At 26.6% G+C, this 12,854-nt stretch overlaps 3 protein-coding genes across 6 annotated transcripts; 2 read left to right on the plus strand and 1 right to left on the minus strand.

The window, feature by feature from the left end:
- The first annotated feature begins 259 nt into the window (after positions 1 to 259).
- Positions 260 to 782, plus strand: LOC111691069. Its single transcript, XM_023453696.2, has 2 exons — positions 260 to 475; positions 540 to 782. The coding sequence occupies exons 1-2, from the start codon at positions 364 to 366 to the stop codon at positions 569 to 571; spliced, it is 144 nt and encodes a 47-aa protein (XP_023309464.1). The 5' UTR covers positions 260 to 363; the 3' UTR covers positions 572 to 782.
- A 92-nt stretch (positions 783 to 874) lies between these two features.
- Positions 875 to 2,232, plus strand: LOC111691097. 2 transcript variants are annotated; one of them, XM_046953141.1, is made up of 7 exons: positions 875 to 997; positions 1,067 to 1,163; positions 1,227 to 1,323; positions 1,381 to 1,560; positions 1,615 to 1,725; positions 1,780 to 1,893; positions 1,958 to 2,232. In XM_046953141.1, the coding sequence occupies exons 2-7, from the start codon at positions 1,112 to 1,114 to the stop codon at positions 2,076 to 2,078; spliced, it is 675 nt and encodes a 224-aa protein (XP_046809097.1). In that variant the 5' UTR covers positions 875 to 997; positions 1,067 to 1,111; the 3' UTR covers positions 2,079 to 2,232. The 2 variants fall into 2 exon arrangements, with proteins under 2 accessions (XP_046809097.1, XP_023309516.2); XM_023453748.2 differs by lacking the exon at positions 875 to 997 and having other exon boundaries at positions 1,013 to 1,163; positions 1,621 to 1,725.
- A 9-nt stretch (positions 2,233 to 2,241) lies between these two features.
- LOC111691252 (1-acylglycerol-3-phosphate O-acyltransferase Pnpla3) lies at positions 2,242 to 12,162 on the minus strand. Of its 3 annotated transcripts, XR_002762460.2 has the most exons (8): positions 11,582 to 12,162; positions 4,545 to 5,227; positions 4,308 to 4,474; positions 4,141 to 4,249; positions 3,982 to 4,070; positions 3,661 to 3,920; positions 3,310 to 3,510; positions 3,029 to 3,170 (listed from the first exon to the last, which is right to left on the minus strand). XR_002762460.2 is itself a non-coding variant. In XM_023453922.2 (7 exons), the coding sequence occupies exons 1-7, from the start codon at positions 11,739 to 11,741 to the stop codon at positions 2,773 to 2,775; spliced, it is 1,842 nt and encodes a 613-aa protein (XP_023309690.2). In that variant the 5' UTR covers positions 11,742 to 12,162; the 3' UTR covers positions 2,242 to 2,772. The 3 variants fall into 3 exon arrangements, 2 of the variants coding, with proteins under 2 accessions (XP_023309690.2, XP_023309682.2); XM_023453922.2 differs by lacking the exon at positions 3,310 to 3,510 and having other exon boundaries at positions 2,242 to 3,170; positions 4,165 to 4,249; XM_023453914.2 differs by lacking the exon at positions 3,310 to 3,510 and having other exon boundaries at positions 2,242 to 3,170.
- Positions 12,163 to 12,854: the final 692 nt, after the last annotated feature.

Raw genomic sequence — 12,854 nt, forward strand, 5'->3', positions numbered from 1 at the left:
ATTTTAGTATAACAACTTTTTGGGTAAATTTGGAAATTTGTTTGGGCCTTAACATCACAGCATCTCATAGAAAGTACACTGCAGAAAAATTAATTTCTATCAATATTTTATTTCTATATATCATTTTATTTCTATATTTCAATATTTCACATGTAAATCAATGAGTTTGCTATATTTTTATGTAATTTCTGCTTTGTTTATAATTTTTATGTATTTTTTCACGTGTATACACAAAAAGTACCATTTTATGCAACTCTGAAAACAGTTTACATAAAAAAAACACGAGTTTGTTGGAAATTACTCGTTCTGTGAGAAGGATTTTTTGGACTTTTCTTAAATTTAGCATTAATAAAATACAAAATAATGTTTCGAATGCCTCCACAAATTGATCCCGCCGAGGAAAAGAAGCGGGTACAAGCTGATGTACGCAATAATTTTATAATGTTTACCGTTTTGTGTTTGGCCATACGTCTGGGTAAGTTGAATATAATTTGTATTACAAAATAACATTTTTCACTGCTAATTTATTTACTTTTTAGCTCCGATTGTTTTGGATAAAGTTCAGGCATAGCATTTAAAAGATTCATCAGCAACTTGGGTCAAGCATCAAATGTCTTTATTTTTTAAGACAAAATGTTGACTGAAACCAATGGTCTCCGATGAGAAAATTTTTTTGCAGTTATACAGTTGCTTTTATTCCTCAACATAATCAAGTTGATTTTAATTAAATTATGAGTGTTATGTACTAGATTGAAATAAATTATTCATTGTTATTAACAAAATATGTATGTTTTTCTTAACGTTTAATCCGTACCCAAGTGCAATAGAAATTTGAGTTGAGCCATTGTAAATAGGAATGTATAAACATATGTATGTAAATGTGTAATACAACTATTAATTATGCCTTGTCTTCACACTGGCTTTTTTAAAGTACCGTTACATGCGAAATTAAATTAAAGTAAAAATTAAGATTAACCAGTATTACTTTTAAAACTAGGTAATTTGACAAATTTTTTGATCTTTAAAGTATAACTTTTTCTATGTCTTCATATTTATTTGAAAGCAGTTTTTACTATAAATTCATTTATCCTGGGGTTGAGCCAAATTTAAAATGGAATTACAATTGCCCCAACAGCTGGAATATCCACTAAGCCAGCAATATGGTATAACAAGAGTTTTATTTATTTATTTGATGTGAAAATTTTAATTAGAAAATCGAAATTTAGATATTCTTACCGAATATGCAAGTCCAGGCAACACAGAGGTTGCAAAACTAACTGAAAAGAATGATGAGGGTTTCTGTAACAAACCAATTCATAATTGGTAAGATATTATTTCAAGGTATTAAGGTGTTGTTAATTAGTAGTTTTCATTTATAAGTACCCAGCGAAAAAGAAAAGTATATCCTAGTCCAGCATGGCGGAGAGATTCAACTAACCGTTTGCAGCGTAAACCACTTCGAAAGAGCACTTCTTTTGAATCATCTTTGAATGAAATTCGGGATTATGATTTAAACGAGAGTACTGCAATGGATTCATTATTCAACTCAACTCATATAAAGTAAGAAACATTTGAATAATAGATAAACCAATAATTTACATAAATAATCAACAGCGACAGTTCTCCCCATTGGCAGAGAATAGAGTATGAATGTACGACACAGTTAAGGAAAGATTTAATGCCTGTACAAAATCGTAAAATTTTTAATTCGACTATGAAAAACGGGTAAGTCAATATTGCGTAAATTTTTGTTAAAACCATTCCATCGATATATTTTAGCTATCCGGGTAAATCTATGACTGAAACTAATGCAAATCCAGAAATTTTGTCAAATATGGACCAATACACCTCACCAGTCATACATCGGCGCAATCACACAGGAAAACTTAAGATGTAACTAGATTTGTTGTCTACAAGTGCATATTCATTCTAAATTCAAATTTCTATTTAAATACAGTTCCAACAGTTGGATAGAATGGACACCATTTTGGAATAGAGATGAATACAGCAAACGTTTAGACCGTCGACATTACATTTCGGATTTTTTTGACTTCTCAATGGATCTCAATGATTATTAATTAGTTATTCTATGTCGAAAGTTTTATAAAGAGCTGCGCTCAATATTATGTTTTATCATTTTATAAAAGTTTTCATTTTATGACTTGCAATTGCATACTATTTAAATTTCATGATTTTAACAATAAATTTTATAGGTTGATTTTAACAAGAAAACAATAATTATTTTATTTTACATATTTTTATTTTAGAATTGTTTATAGAACGTTCGTTCGTTACATATTTTCTTTACTTAAACTAATATTGTAATGAAAGGTACATACATTGCATACTTAATTATGATAAAAAAATAATAATATGGTATATAATTGTTTATACATTTTTCGTAATGATTAATAATTATGTGTATATGTTAACAAATTAATAATGGCAATATCAAAAACACAAACAAATTTATTTCGAAAAATTATTTCGAAATACCCTAATCTCTATCATCTTTCAGAATTCCTTAAGTTAATGAATTTTTAAAGGCATTTCAGCTTGGCTTTTACCTTTGACTTCAGCGCTTTTTATCGACTGTGCGTTTATACTTTACATGGTTTCTTATTATTTTATAAATATAAATAATTTAGGAAATAAAGAATAAAAAATCAGTACGAGAAATTTAAAAACTTAAGACCTAAACGGAGGAATTGAAAATAGAGACAGTAAGGGGGAGAGAGAGCGTAGTCTTAGAAATGTACAATATCAGTTCATTCATTCAATATCTATACAAAGTTCATCGGTTATGGAATGAGGGGACACCAAAGGCTCCTGCTGAGTGGAGATCAATTTTAAATGTACATGAGAATGCGGCGTATATCTAGTATGTCTTTGTGTTGCTGTTGATGACTGCGTGGCCTCGTCTTCTTCATAATAAGGATGATCTACCTCGGGATCGCTAAAAACACAAGACTCTTCGACAGCATCCACCATATTATCATCTTCGATGGCTATTGATGAAGTATCCGATGCTATTTGATATTTATTGTATGATTCGGTTGATGCTGATTGGGAGACGTTTGGTATAATAAGTAGTTGATTTGGCATATCACTCTCGCCATCAACTATTTTGGAATCTGATGATGACAATGATTGTTGATCAATAAAGAAATCTAAAAAATAGAAGTAAATATTAAGTGTTTTTATTAATGTAAAAGTTTCTTAAGACAACTATGATTACTTTAAAAAATACAAACAACAAAACGATTTAAGAAAAAGAAAAACATTAAATGAACCAAAAGATAAATTTACCTTTAATTAAAATTAAAAATAAATTTAAATATTATTAACCAAATCGTATTAAAGGAATTTATATAAATTAGTGTTCTAGTGGATGGTTGGTGGTGTGGTTGTCGTTTCTTTAAGTGCGAATTATTAGTAATTGATGTTTAAGTAGTGTAAAATTTTAAAAAATATCTTCACGACAATCTGGTGGTGTAGGTATTATCTGGACTGTAAAAAACAAATTTGTTGTTTTATTTACAATGATGGTTACATGTGGAAGGGTTAGATATGCATATAAAAATGTAATATGAAATTAATATCGTTATTGCTATTGTTTTTTAAACTATTTTATATTTTATTATATATAAGTATAATTACCCGATTCAACGCCATTCCATTCGCTAACCACAGTGTTGTGATGATGTTGATGTGGATTGGGATGATCTTCAACGGAGCCTTCGTACTGTTTTAAATCTGTTGCTAGATCCATATTTTCTGTCATATCAAATATTTCGGTTACTTTTACTTTATTTGTGTTATCATCAGTGTAGTAATAAGCATACAATGCATCATTGTGGGTTGTAACCTTCAAAACATGTTCAAAATGATCAACATCATCTTCTAAAGGTGCTGCGCCACTGTTTCAAAAAATTACTTTCTATTAATATTATTTAAAATAAAGGAGCAAATTTAACTTACCATTCATCTACTAATATTGAAACTCTAGGCCCATATAATCTCTTTGAATGTAACAAACCAGTCGTATCGAAATGAGGTGGATCACAGATCTAGTTAAATAAATTACGAAATATTTAGTATTTAAAATAATTTCAAATTCAGTTGTACGGTTAAACTTACCGTAAACTTATTAAATATACGCACTTGGAGAGTATTATTTAATTGGTATATAAATTCTTCTACCATCTGCCGCATTTGTTTCGTAAGTTTTGGTGTAAGTGAGCTAAGCCTTAAGAATATAGGGAAAATTAAAACTAAACTTTCATTAAGATAAATAAGCTACTTACTTAGATACTGTAGCCAAAAAGAAATCCATTGGCACCGTAGCTGGCAAAGATAACAACTTAATGCCACGATGTTTAAATATCCAATTTGCCAGACCCTTATTAGCCTGCTCTATATAATCTTGTATAACATCCAATACAGTTTGTGGCATATTAGAAGTTAATGCATCCTAAATTAAATACAAAATATATATAAATTATTATAATTGTTTTCGATAAGTTGAAATGCATATATCGTACCTTTCTATGCTTTTTACATTCTCTACATTCCGGATCGAAATCTTGAGGTTGAGCTACTGTTTCCGAAACTACAAATGTTGACTGGACAGCCACACAGCGGCGACAATTTATTAAATTGTTACGAGTCAAAAATTGTAGAGCATCATCGAAACCTTGCTGACAGAATTTCGATAAAAATTCTGGTCTTGGCGGAAAGAGAATACGAACGAATCGATTAATATTTTGTCTGGAGATCTCAATGCTGGTGTTGGCCCAATTAAGGTGGAACAACTGGGAACTTTGATCGCGTGGACATATATCACTTTCTCCGCAGAAGGGCGATACAGTTATGGTATTTTCATCTAAAATTGGTAAATTGTCCGAAAATGCACCATCCATATAACGGACGCCCCGAAAGCGTGGTGGTAGTATTCCAGAGAAGCCGGGAATGAAACAAGCACATAATAATGCTTGCAAAACCTCATCTCGCGAATTAAACTCAGATATAATAACATTCTTGCCATCGTATACACGGGTCATAGATATGTGCAAGCGACCACTGACTCGTTTATGAGCATCATCAGGCAAATGCTTTTGTAGACCTTCAAAAAGACACGTTTGAATGTTGAAAGATGGGCTAAATGGACCCAAGGAATGACGGCGAGCTTCATTAACAACACGGAAAAAATCAGAAGTCATGCTTCCTGAAAATATAAATTAAAGATTTTATTTAGCATTTTCAATAAAAACACTTAAGTATTATCAGAACAATAGTGGCGTGCGTGCTCTCATTTTAATAATCAATGAAAATATATAGTATACTTTTAACAGAAGTTCAGTATATATTATAGAGATACTATTACTGATAAATTTCTTTAAAGAAACTTTATTAATTTGGAAAATAATAATGCAATTTTTAAACAGTTTTATATAAATTATATAAAATACGAATTATATATACATACATAAGTATTTGAAAAATAAGGAATTTTTAATTCTTTGTGAAAACCGACGTATGTACATATGTATATTGACGTCAATTGCATTTCCCAGGCATAAAACTTATCAATCTTGTCACTGAAAAATGATTTAAAAGGTTTATAGCGCAAGTAGTTTGATAACTCAATATATACACATAAATATTTGTTAATCTTGCTAGTTGAATTCTATAGATTGAAATTTGATTTAAAAAAAAGAATTATATATATTTTTTAATTCTATTCATTCATATTTTAAAGGATTTTAAATTTGGTTTAACATTTTTGTTGAAATATCTTTTACATAATTAGCCACATTATTTTATTGTACTAAATAAAACTGGAAATAGCAGTCCAATTAAAACTGCGTATGTATTTAATTGAGAATTTCTTATCTTTCACATTTTAGGGGGTCTTTTGTGCCGAAATTATTAGCACATTTACTGATAAGGATTAAAGTGCGTATGAAAATTATTGTACGTAGTTTGTAGGTTGATAAAAACACTATTTGTTTATATAAAGAAATTTTATTTTATATTTTTTAAAGAATTTATGATTTTTTTAATTTCTCGAAATTTATACTTTATAGTGCAGCAGTATTATTCAATTCAACTTAGAACTAGTCAGAAAAGCAAATATGTATATATTTATGTACATAGGTATATAAATTAAATGTAAAAATATTGTAAAGTAAACAATATTTGTCATGCATTGCAAAATTTGCTACAATCTATTTAAAAATTGTTTACCACAAAAATAAAGCTACTTCGTAAACAAATGTCAATTATAAACAAATAACGTAGTTGTTTTTATTATTCAATAAAAGTATTAAAATGTATCAAAACAAAATTAATAAAATATTACTACATAATATTACACACATATGTACATAAATAGCAGGGGTACATATTAAACCCCATATTCATAAATACTTAATAAAGTTATTAATGGTTTATTGTAGGTATTTTGTATGAAAAATATGCGTAATAAATCTAAAATAAACGATGAATAACTTTATGAATTAGGTGGTAAATACATTTATTTATTTATTTACATATTTATAAAATACTTAAATATATAAAATGTAAACACAGCGATCTAAAAACACGACCGACCTTCAACTTGTTACAAATTTTCCATTTTGTGTTAAGAAAAAACAATTTTCGTAAAATTCTTTAAACTAATACATACAAATGTACATAGTACATTTATGTTCAAAAAAATAATAAAAAAATAGAGGCACGGGCGCAAAATATTGAAAACTAAAACTAAACCATTTTAAATGAGCACTAACAATGTTACAACATTTACAAAAACAAAAAGTGACGAGCCTCCATAAAAATAGAGGCCAAACTCATTATCAGTGGAATATTTTTACATTTTGTAAATTATACAGAAATATCTACATTTATATACATACATATGTATGTGTGTGTGTGTGTGTGAACAACATAATTTTCAACATGTGGCTTTAAGATAACGTATAAAAACATGTTCCTTATGTTTAGAGTGTCCCAATGGGAAAAAGGTACATTTACTAAATATAAAATTTGTTAAATTTCGAATATGTTAATTTTATGATTTACTCAGAAGTTTAAAATAAAGAAAAATTTGTTCATTCTCTAGAAGATATTAAAACTGTTTCACCAACAATAAGAAAATAGTAACATATTTTTACCCAGAACTTAGAAATATGAATTTAATCAAAATTATATAATTTGGGAACACATTATTTTCATACAATTTATACACTGTCACGTGCTTAATAAACAAATAAATTCCTATTTTTAAAAATATTTATCATAAACCTTTTGCGGTTTTGGTTTATAATTTCAAATAAACAAACTATACATTGAAGGAGTATATGTACATATGTACATACCTACATACATAAGTAACTATATTAGTACAATAATAATTACATATATATAATTTATTATATTTCTATTTATATACATACATATGCAGGTGATTTTCTTATTTATTTTATAATTGAGTATCATTAAACTTTTTAAAATTAAAAATTTGTTCGCCATACAATTAACTGATATTAATTATACTAACTTTCTAGATGATAGGCTCATACATGTATGTATTAATTTTATTATTTGATAAAACCTCTTCCAAACATTAACTACGTACATACATACATATGTATGTATCTTTATAATATTTATTTACATTTATGGCCAATTATAAATGCATTTTTGTTTATGTAAATATTTATTCATAGATTCTTTGAGAAAATTCTAGATTTGTTATTATTCTGCATAGAAAAAATTCCAGTAAAATTCCATTTGAAGTAAAAAATGAAAACAAAGTTAAGTAGGTCGTCACCCATTAAACAAAATACGGTCATCAACCTTAAAGATGAGCACAATATTGAATGCAAAGGTACCATCCACAAAACACGTACACATACACGCATGTACATATAAATACAATTTATATTTGGCTTTGAGAGACACACCCCCTTATATAAATACGTAGTACATTATATGTATTTTTATAAAATGTTAATGCCATATACCGGTTTTCACTTATTCTTGCAAGAGCCCTAAAAATGCGATTGTATGAGTATGGTGAATGTTTTATCGTTTCCAAGGTTTATTATGTTATAAATAAGTGCGTTCCGTCATCAGCAGACACACATACAGACATGTACATATTTATAAGCAAGACAACACATACTCTCAGTTTTATTTTCCATCTGTTTTGTATTGACGGATCGTATGATTTTCTGTACATACATAGTGAAGTGGATTAAATAAAAGGTTTCTCATTCAATACGGATACCTTCCGCTACTTTTTAATGGCAATAAAAGAAAAATTCTTACTCTTATCAATCTAAATTGAAAATAGGCTTATAAAATCATAATTTTTTATTTTTCGGAACTTTTTCTAGTGAACATTGATACTTTCTTAAACAAAATAATTACTTAACTTTTCAAATTCTGTTAATTGAAACTTTCTAATTTTTTATAAAAATTTTAATTTATGAATAATTGGAATATATTACATAGTATTTGATAAATACAAATATATATAACACTTTGATGAAAAACTTAGAATGCAAAATGTACACCTAAATGATTAAAAATATGTATATTGAACCATTAAAACATTTTGAATAAAAACGTATAATTAATGGTTTTATATTATGCTCAATATTATAGAATATTTTTTTTTTATAAATTACAATGAATCAAATACTTATACTACAATTTAAAAACAAACTGATAACAGCGAAAACAATACATATTCAATAATGTGTTTGTATTATGATTCTATTGTTTATTATTGTAATGAAATTAATATTATCAATATAAGGAAATTTAACAAAATAAATGCATATATTAATTTATAAATATATATAGGTAATATGTAGGTATCAGTTTATTTAAAATCAAAATATACATTGACGTCAATTTAAATAATCAAAAGCTAAAAATTTCTAAGCAAATCCCATTACCCTTTATTTTAGAACAATTCTAAATTTTTAAAGAAATACGCGTGCATTTCACACATGTTATTTTAAACGACGCTGATTACTTTAAAAATATTTACATGAGCTTGACCCAATAATATACGTACTTTTGTTTATCCTCCTCTTAATGCATCAGAATAAAACATTGTGATTTCATTAATCAACCATTTAAACATCTCAATTAAAAGTTTTTTACTTTAATTTAAAAGGACAAGAACGAGTAACAAATTAACATACACACAGACTTGTAAATGAGAGGTCACTGATTTTGTTATCATTAATAACCTACTAATACCACTAGCAAAGTCTAATGAAACTAACAACAGATGTTAAACTACATGCATGAATTATACGTACAAATGTAAGTTTATAAATCACCAACTATTGTTATGAGCTAAATGATTAAAATTGCAATATTTAGTACAAAAAAAAAACTTACATAAAAACAAAATTACGTACATATGTATGTTTTTTACTTATATGTACCAACAGACTATTTGGTAAAACACATGTGAAATCTTAAAAATTAATTATTTCACTTTAGTCTGTAAATAGGAATAGACACATACAAACATACTTGGTTTATATTATAACTTTATCACATTCAATAATCAAATAATAAAAATCTTAACAAAAAACTTTAGCTTATCAAAACTTCTTTGTGTAGCGAAATAGGTTTTCAAGTGATGATTTAATTTTTGTTTTATATTTAAACTTATTAAAAATTTTGAGCTGATTTATTTTTAACAAAAAAATAAAACCGTCAATGCCCTAAAATTTTTGCAATTTGTAGATAAGCATTTTTTAAATATACATACATAAATGTATATATGTACATTATACAAATAAACAACTGTAATAATAATGGCAGAATATTAACTTTTTACAATATCTAAATAAATGCAATTGCAATCGAACGCACAAAGACATTTTACAAAAAACTCATACACAAAAGCAAATACTAAATAAAATGAAATTAAAGATAGTAAATAAATTGTTTTATTAAAGTAAACTTTGAACTTTTTGCGCTTGAAAAAGTTATATGATGACGAATTTTAACAAAATATAAATAAAACAAAATTGTTTAGTTATAATACAAATTTCGTTAATAATTGAAATGGTTTCTATTTTTTAATAAAATCATTTAGATAAGTTTTATGAGATACCTAATAGGTATATTAAAAGTTACTTTCTGGCAGAAAATGATTCATCAAACTGTAAAAAATTAATTTAAAAATGTAAAGTAGAAATGATTCTTCTTTCTTCGTTGTGGAATCTCAAAATATAATATAAAAAATTTTATTAAAATTTTGAATAAAAGTTCATATACTATAATACATACGTGTAGGTATATGGAAATATGCTTTATTTGAACATTTGTTAAGGACCTTAATGTAATGTACACGATTGATTTTTACATTGAAGATATACTATATAATCACACACACATACCTAATAACATTTATACATGCATATACGCATTTATTATGAGATTATTATTAATCAATGCATTTATATTATAATTATTTTACTTTGAATTTATTTAAGACTCCGCATGTGGTTTATTGTTGTATATTATTGAAGACAATAAAGATTAAATAAAATCAATAATAATAATATACTTTGTCCTTATAGTAAGGAGCTATTAGTGAATTGTATTACATATGTATATAAAGAGCAGTTATAGAATCGAAATACTAATAATGTCATATTAACATTGTTTTCTTAAATTTAAGTTTACAAAATATAAATCTACAATTTTTATGAGTAATTTTGAATAAATAAATGCTTAAAAATATAAATTGTGGGAAGAAATGTCTAAAAACATATTTTAATATAACGCACATTTATTCTTTGCAAACAAAACACAGAGAATATTTCTGAAGCTAAATTAGCTGCGATATGACCTACAATCACATGATATTTTCTTTCTACGAGTATGTTTTAATGTGTTACATACATAAATACAATATACATTTGTATATTCTATGAAGATTTCTTATATGAACACTATTTTTGATTTCGTTGTTTATTAGAATAAGATGATATTTACAGATATCGCTTATTTGCTTCTAAAATGCCATAACTCAAAATATTAGTTCCGAATTAATAGACTGTGAATGTAATATTTGACAACGAATTCAAGAATCGAGCGATATATGTATAAATGTTCGTACATACATAAATACATATGTATATATATGTATTTTATATATAGATGTGGGTATATAAAGCAAACATAAACGATATTATTGCGTCTTAATTGTTTGATTTTGGATACGCTACTACAAGATTCATTGTCTGTAGATATAAATATGTATACATACATATGTATGTTTGTATATATTTGAGTGTGAATTGTATGTACTACAAACACATACATATACATAAGAAAAAACATTGTACTTAAAGAAATGACGAGCCCCCGTTTTTATTTAGGCAAATGCTTTATTTTTTCTACGCAATTTAGTTTTATAAAGATAAGCGACTTCAGTCCATCTGATGTTTAAATTGTGAAATTATATTTCTACTAATAAATAGCATTTTTAATATTATTTGTGTTAAAATATGTTGTTATATTATTCGTAACTTACCCAAAGGCAAATCGCACAAAAGGCAACATGCTGCTAGAGCTCCAGCCGATGCACCAGCTATCTTTTCTAGGAGCAGATGTGGGGCATACTTTTTAAAACAAACGGCCACACCAACATGATAAATGCCTAAAAATCCGCAGCCAGCAAATGATAGATTCATAATACGAAAATCAGTAAATGCAACAGAATAAAGTGACTAAACTTTCGAGGAAAGGCGATGAATTAATTCAATTTAGATACAGCTGCCTTTTTATACTGAAAAAGGTTGTTTATTTAATGTTAATAAAACAGAAAATTCAAATAAATTTTTCTCTCTATTCGCGTTGTTGTTTATTATTGTGTTTTCTTTTCTTCGTTTTATTGACTTTTGTTGCCAGCAGTTTATTTTTGTTGCTTTTTTCTCGTTGGCATTCGTTCGAAGCAATTGTTTTGTAACTAGATAATGACGTTTACAATGAAAATATGTTTGTATATTCCGTTCGTTGTTTAATTTTTTTTGCAAATTTTGATTAGTGTTTGTTTTTACAAAAAAAAATTGATAAATCTATTTTTTCACAAATTTTCACTTTTATTTTTTAACTATTTTCGATTCAATACTTTGTACACGGTATTTTTTATTTTTCTCTCAACTGTTGTAGTTGCGTCAAAAATAATTTATTTATTGTTAAAAAACGTTTTGAAGATTATAAAAATACAAATGAAATCACAAACGAGCTGTTGTTTATTTTTTTATTGTAATTAGTTTTAATAATTTTCACTTTGACTCTTCTGTGTAGTTCAGCTGCTTTCCAAAATCGTTATGTTGTTGCTGGTTGAGGAGAAGTGGTATTTATAGAAATTTTATCAGGTATGGAAAAGTTAGTACTATTATATTTTCTTCAGTACTAAAAATGTAAAATTTTATATATAAACATGTACGTTTCATTTTTTTTAATCCATTCATATAAATTTTTCATTAACATGTCTTCTAAATTTGCATAGCTTTAAGTTATAACATATTTCGTCTTGTTAATTTAAATGGAAATTAAAGTTATTTGGTACTTTTAATTAGAAAAAGTACCCTTTTAACGACATGTTTTTAAAAAGCGGATTTCCATATCTGATTTATTATTGCCGCGTATTCTCTTACTTTTATTCTTTTCTCTTTGAATTAATTTTCTTCCCTACAAGAAATGTATGACCGAAACTAACACGTACAAAATGATTTTACTAACACACTTGCAACATTTTTCTTTAAAAATTGCTAAAAAAAATAGTTAACGGATAATTCCAT

Source organism: Lucilia cuprina, chromosome 5 (assembly GCF_022045245.1).
Source record: "Lucilia cuprina isolate Lc7/37 chromosome 5, ASM2204524v1, whole genome shotgun sequence".
Classification (NCBI taxonomy): domain Eukaryota; kingdom Metazoa; phylum Arthropoda; class Insecta; order Diptera; family Calliphoridae; genus Lucilia; species Lucilia cuprina.

What these genes read in the sequence shown, in the direction of transcription:
- LOC111691069 (XM_023453696.2), top strand. Translation starts at nt 364, where the DNA reads ATGTTTCGAATGCCTCCACAAATTGATCCCGCCGAGGAAAAGAAGCGG. An exon ending in GTGTTTGGCCATACGTCTGG is followed by an intron (nt 476 to 539) that starts GTAAGTTGAATA and finishes TTTACTTTTTAG; the next exon opens with CTCCGATTGTTTTGGATAAA.
- LOC111691097 (XM_046953141.1), top strand. Translation starts at nt 1,112, where the DNA reads ATGGAATTACAATTGCCCCAACAGCTGGAATATCCACTAAGCCAGCAA. An exon ending in TCCACTAAGCCAGCAATATG is followed by an intron (nt 1,164 to 1,226) that starts GTATAACAAGAG and finishes ATCGAAATTTAG; the next exon opens with ATATTCTTACCGAATATGCA. An exon ending in AACAAACCAATTCATAATTG is followed by an intron (nt 1,324 to 1,380) that starts GTAAGATATTAT and finishes TTCATTTATAAG; the next exon opens with TACCCAGCGAAAAAGAAAAG.
- LOC111691252 (XM_023453914.2), bottom strand. Translation starts at nt 11,741, where the DNA reads ATGAATCTATCATTTGCTGGCTGCGGATTTTTAGGCATTTATCATGTT. An exon ending in AATGTAAAAAGCATAGAAAG is followed by an intron (nt 4,475 to 4,544) that starts GTACGATATATG and finishes TATTTAATTTAG; the next exon opens with GATGCATTAACTTCTAATAT. An exon ending in ATGGAATGGCGTTGAATCGG is followed by an intron (nt 3,171 to 3,660) that starts GTAATTATACTT and finishes TCTATTTTTTAG; the next exon opens with ATTTCTTTATTGATCAACAA.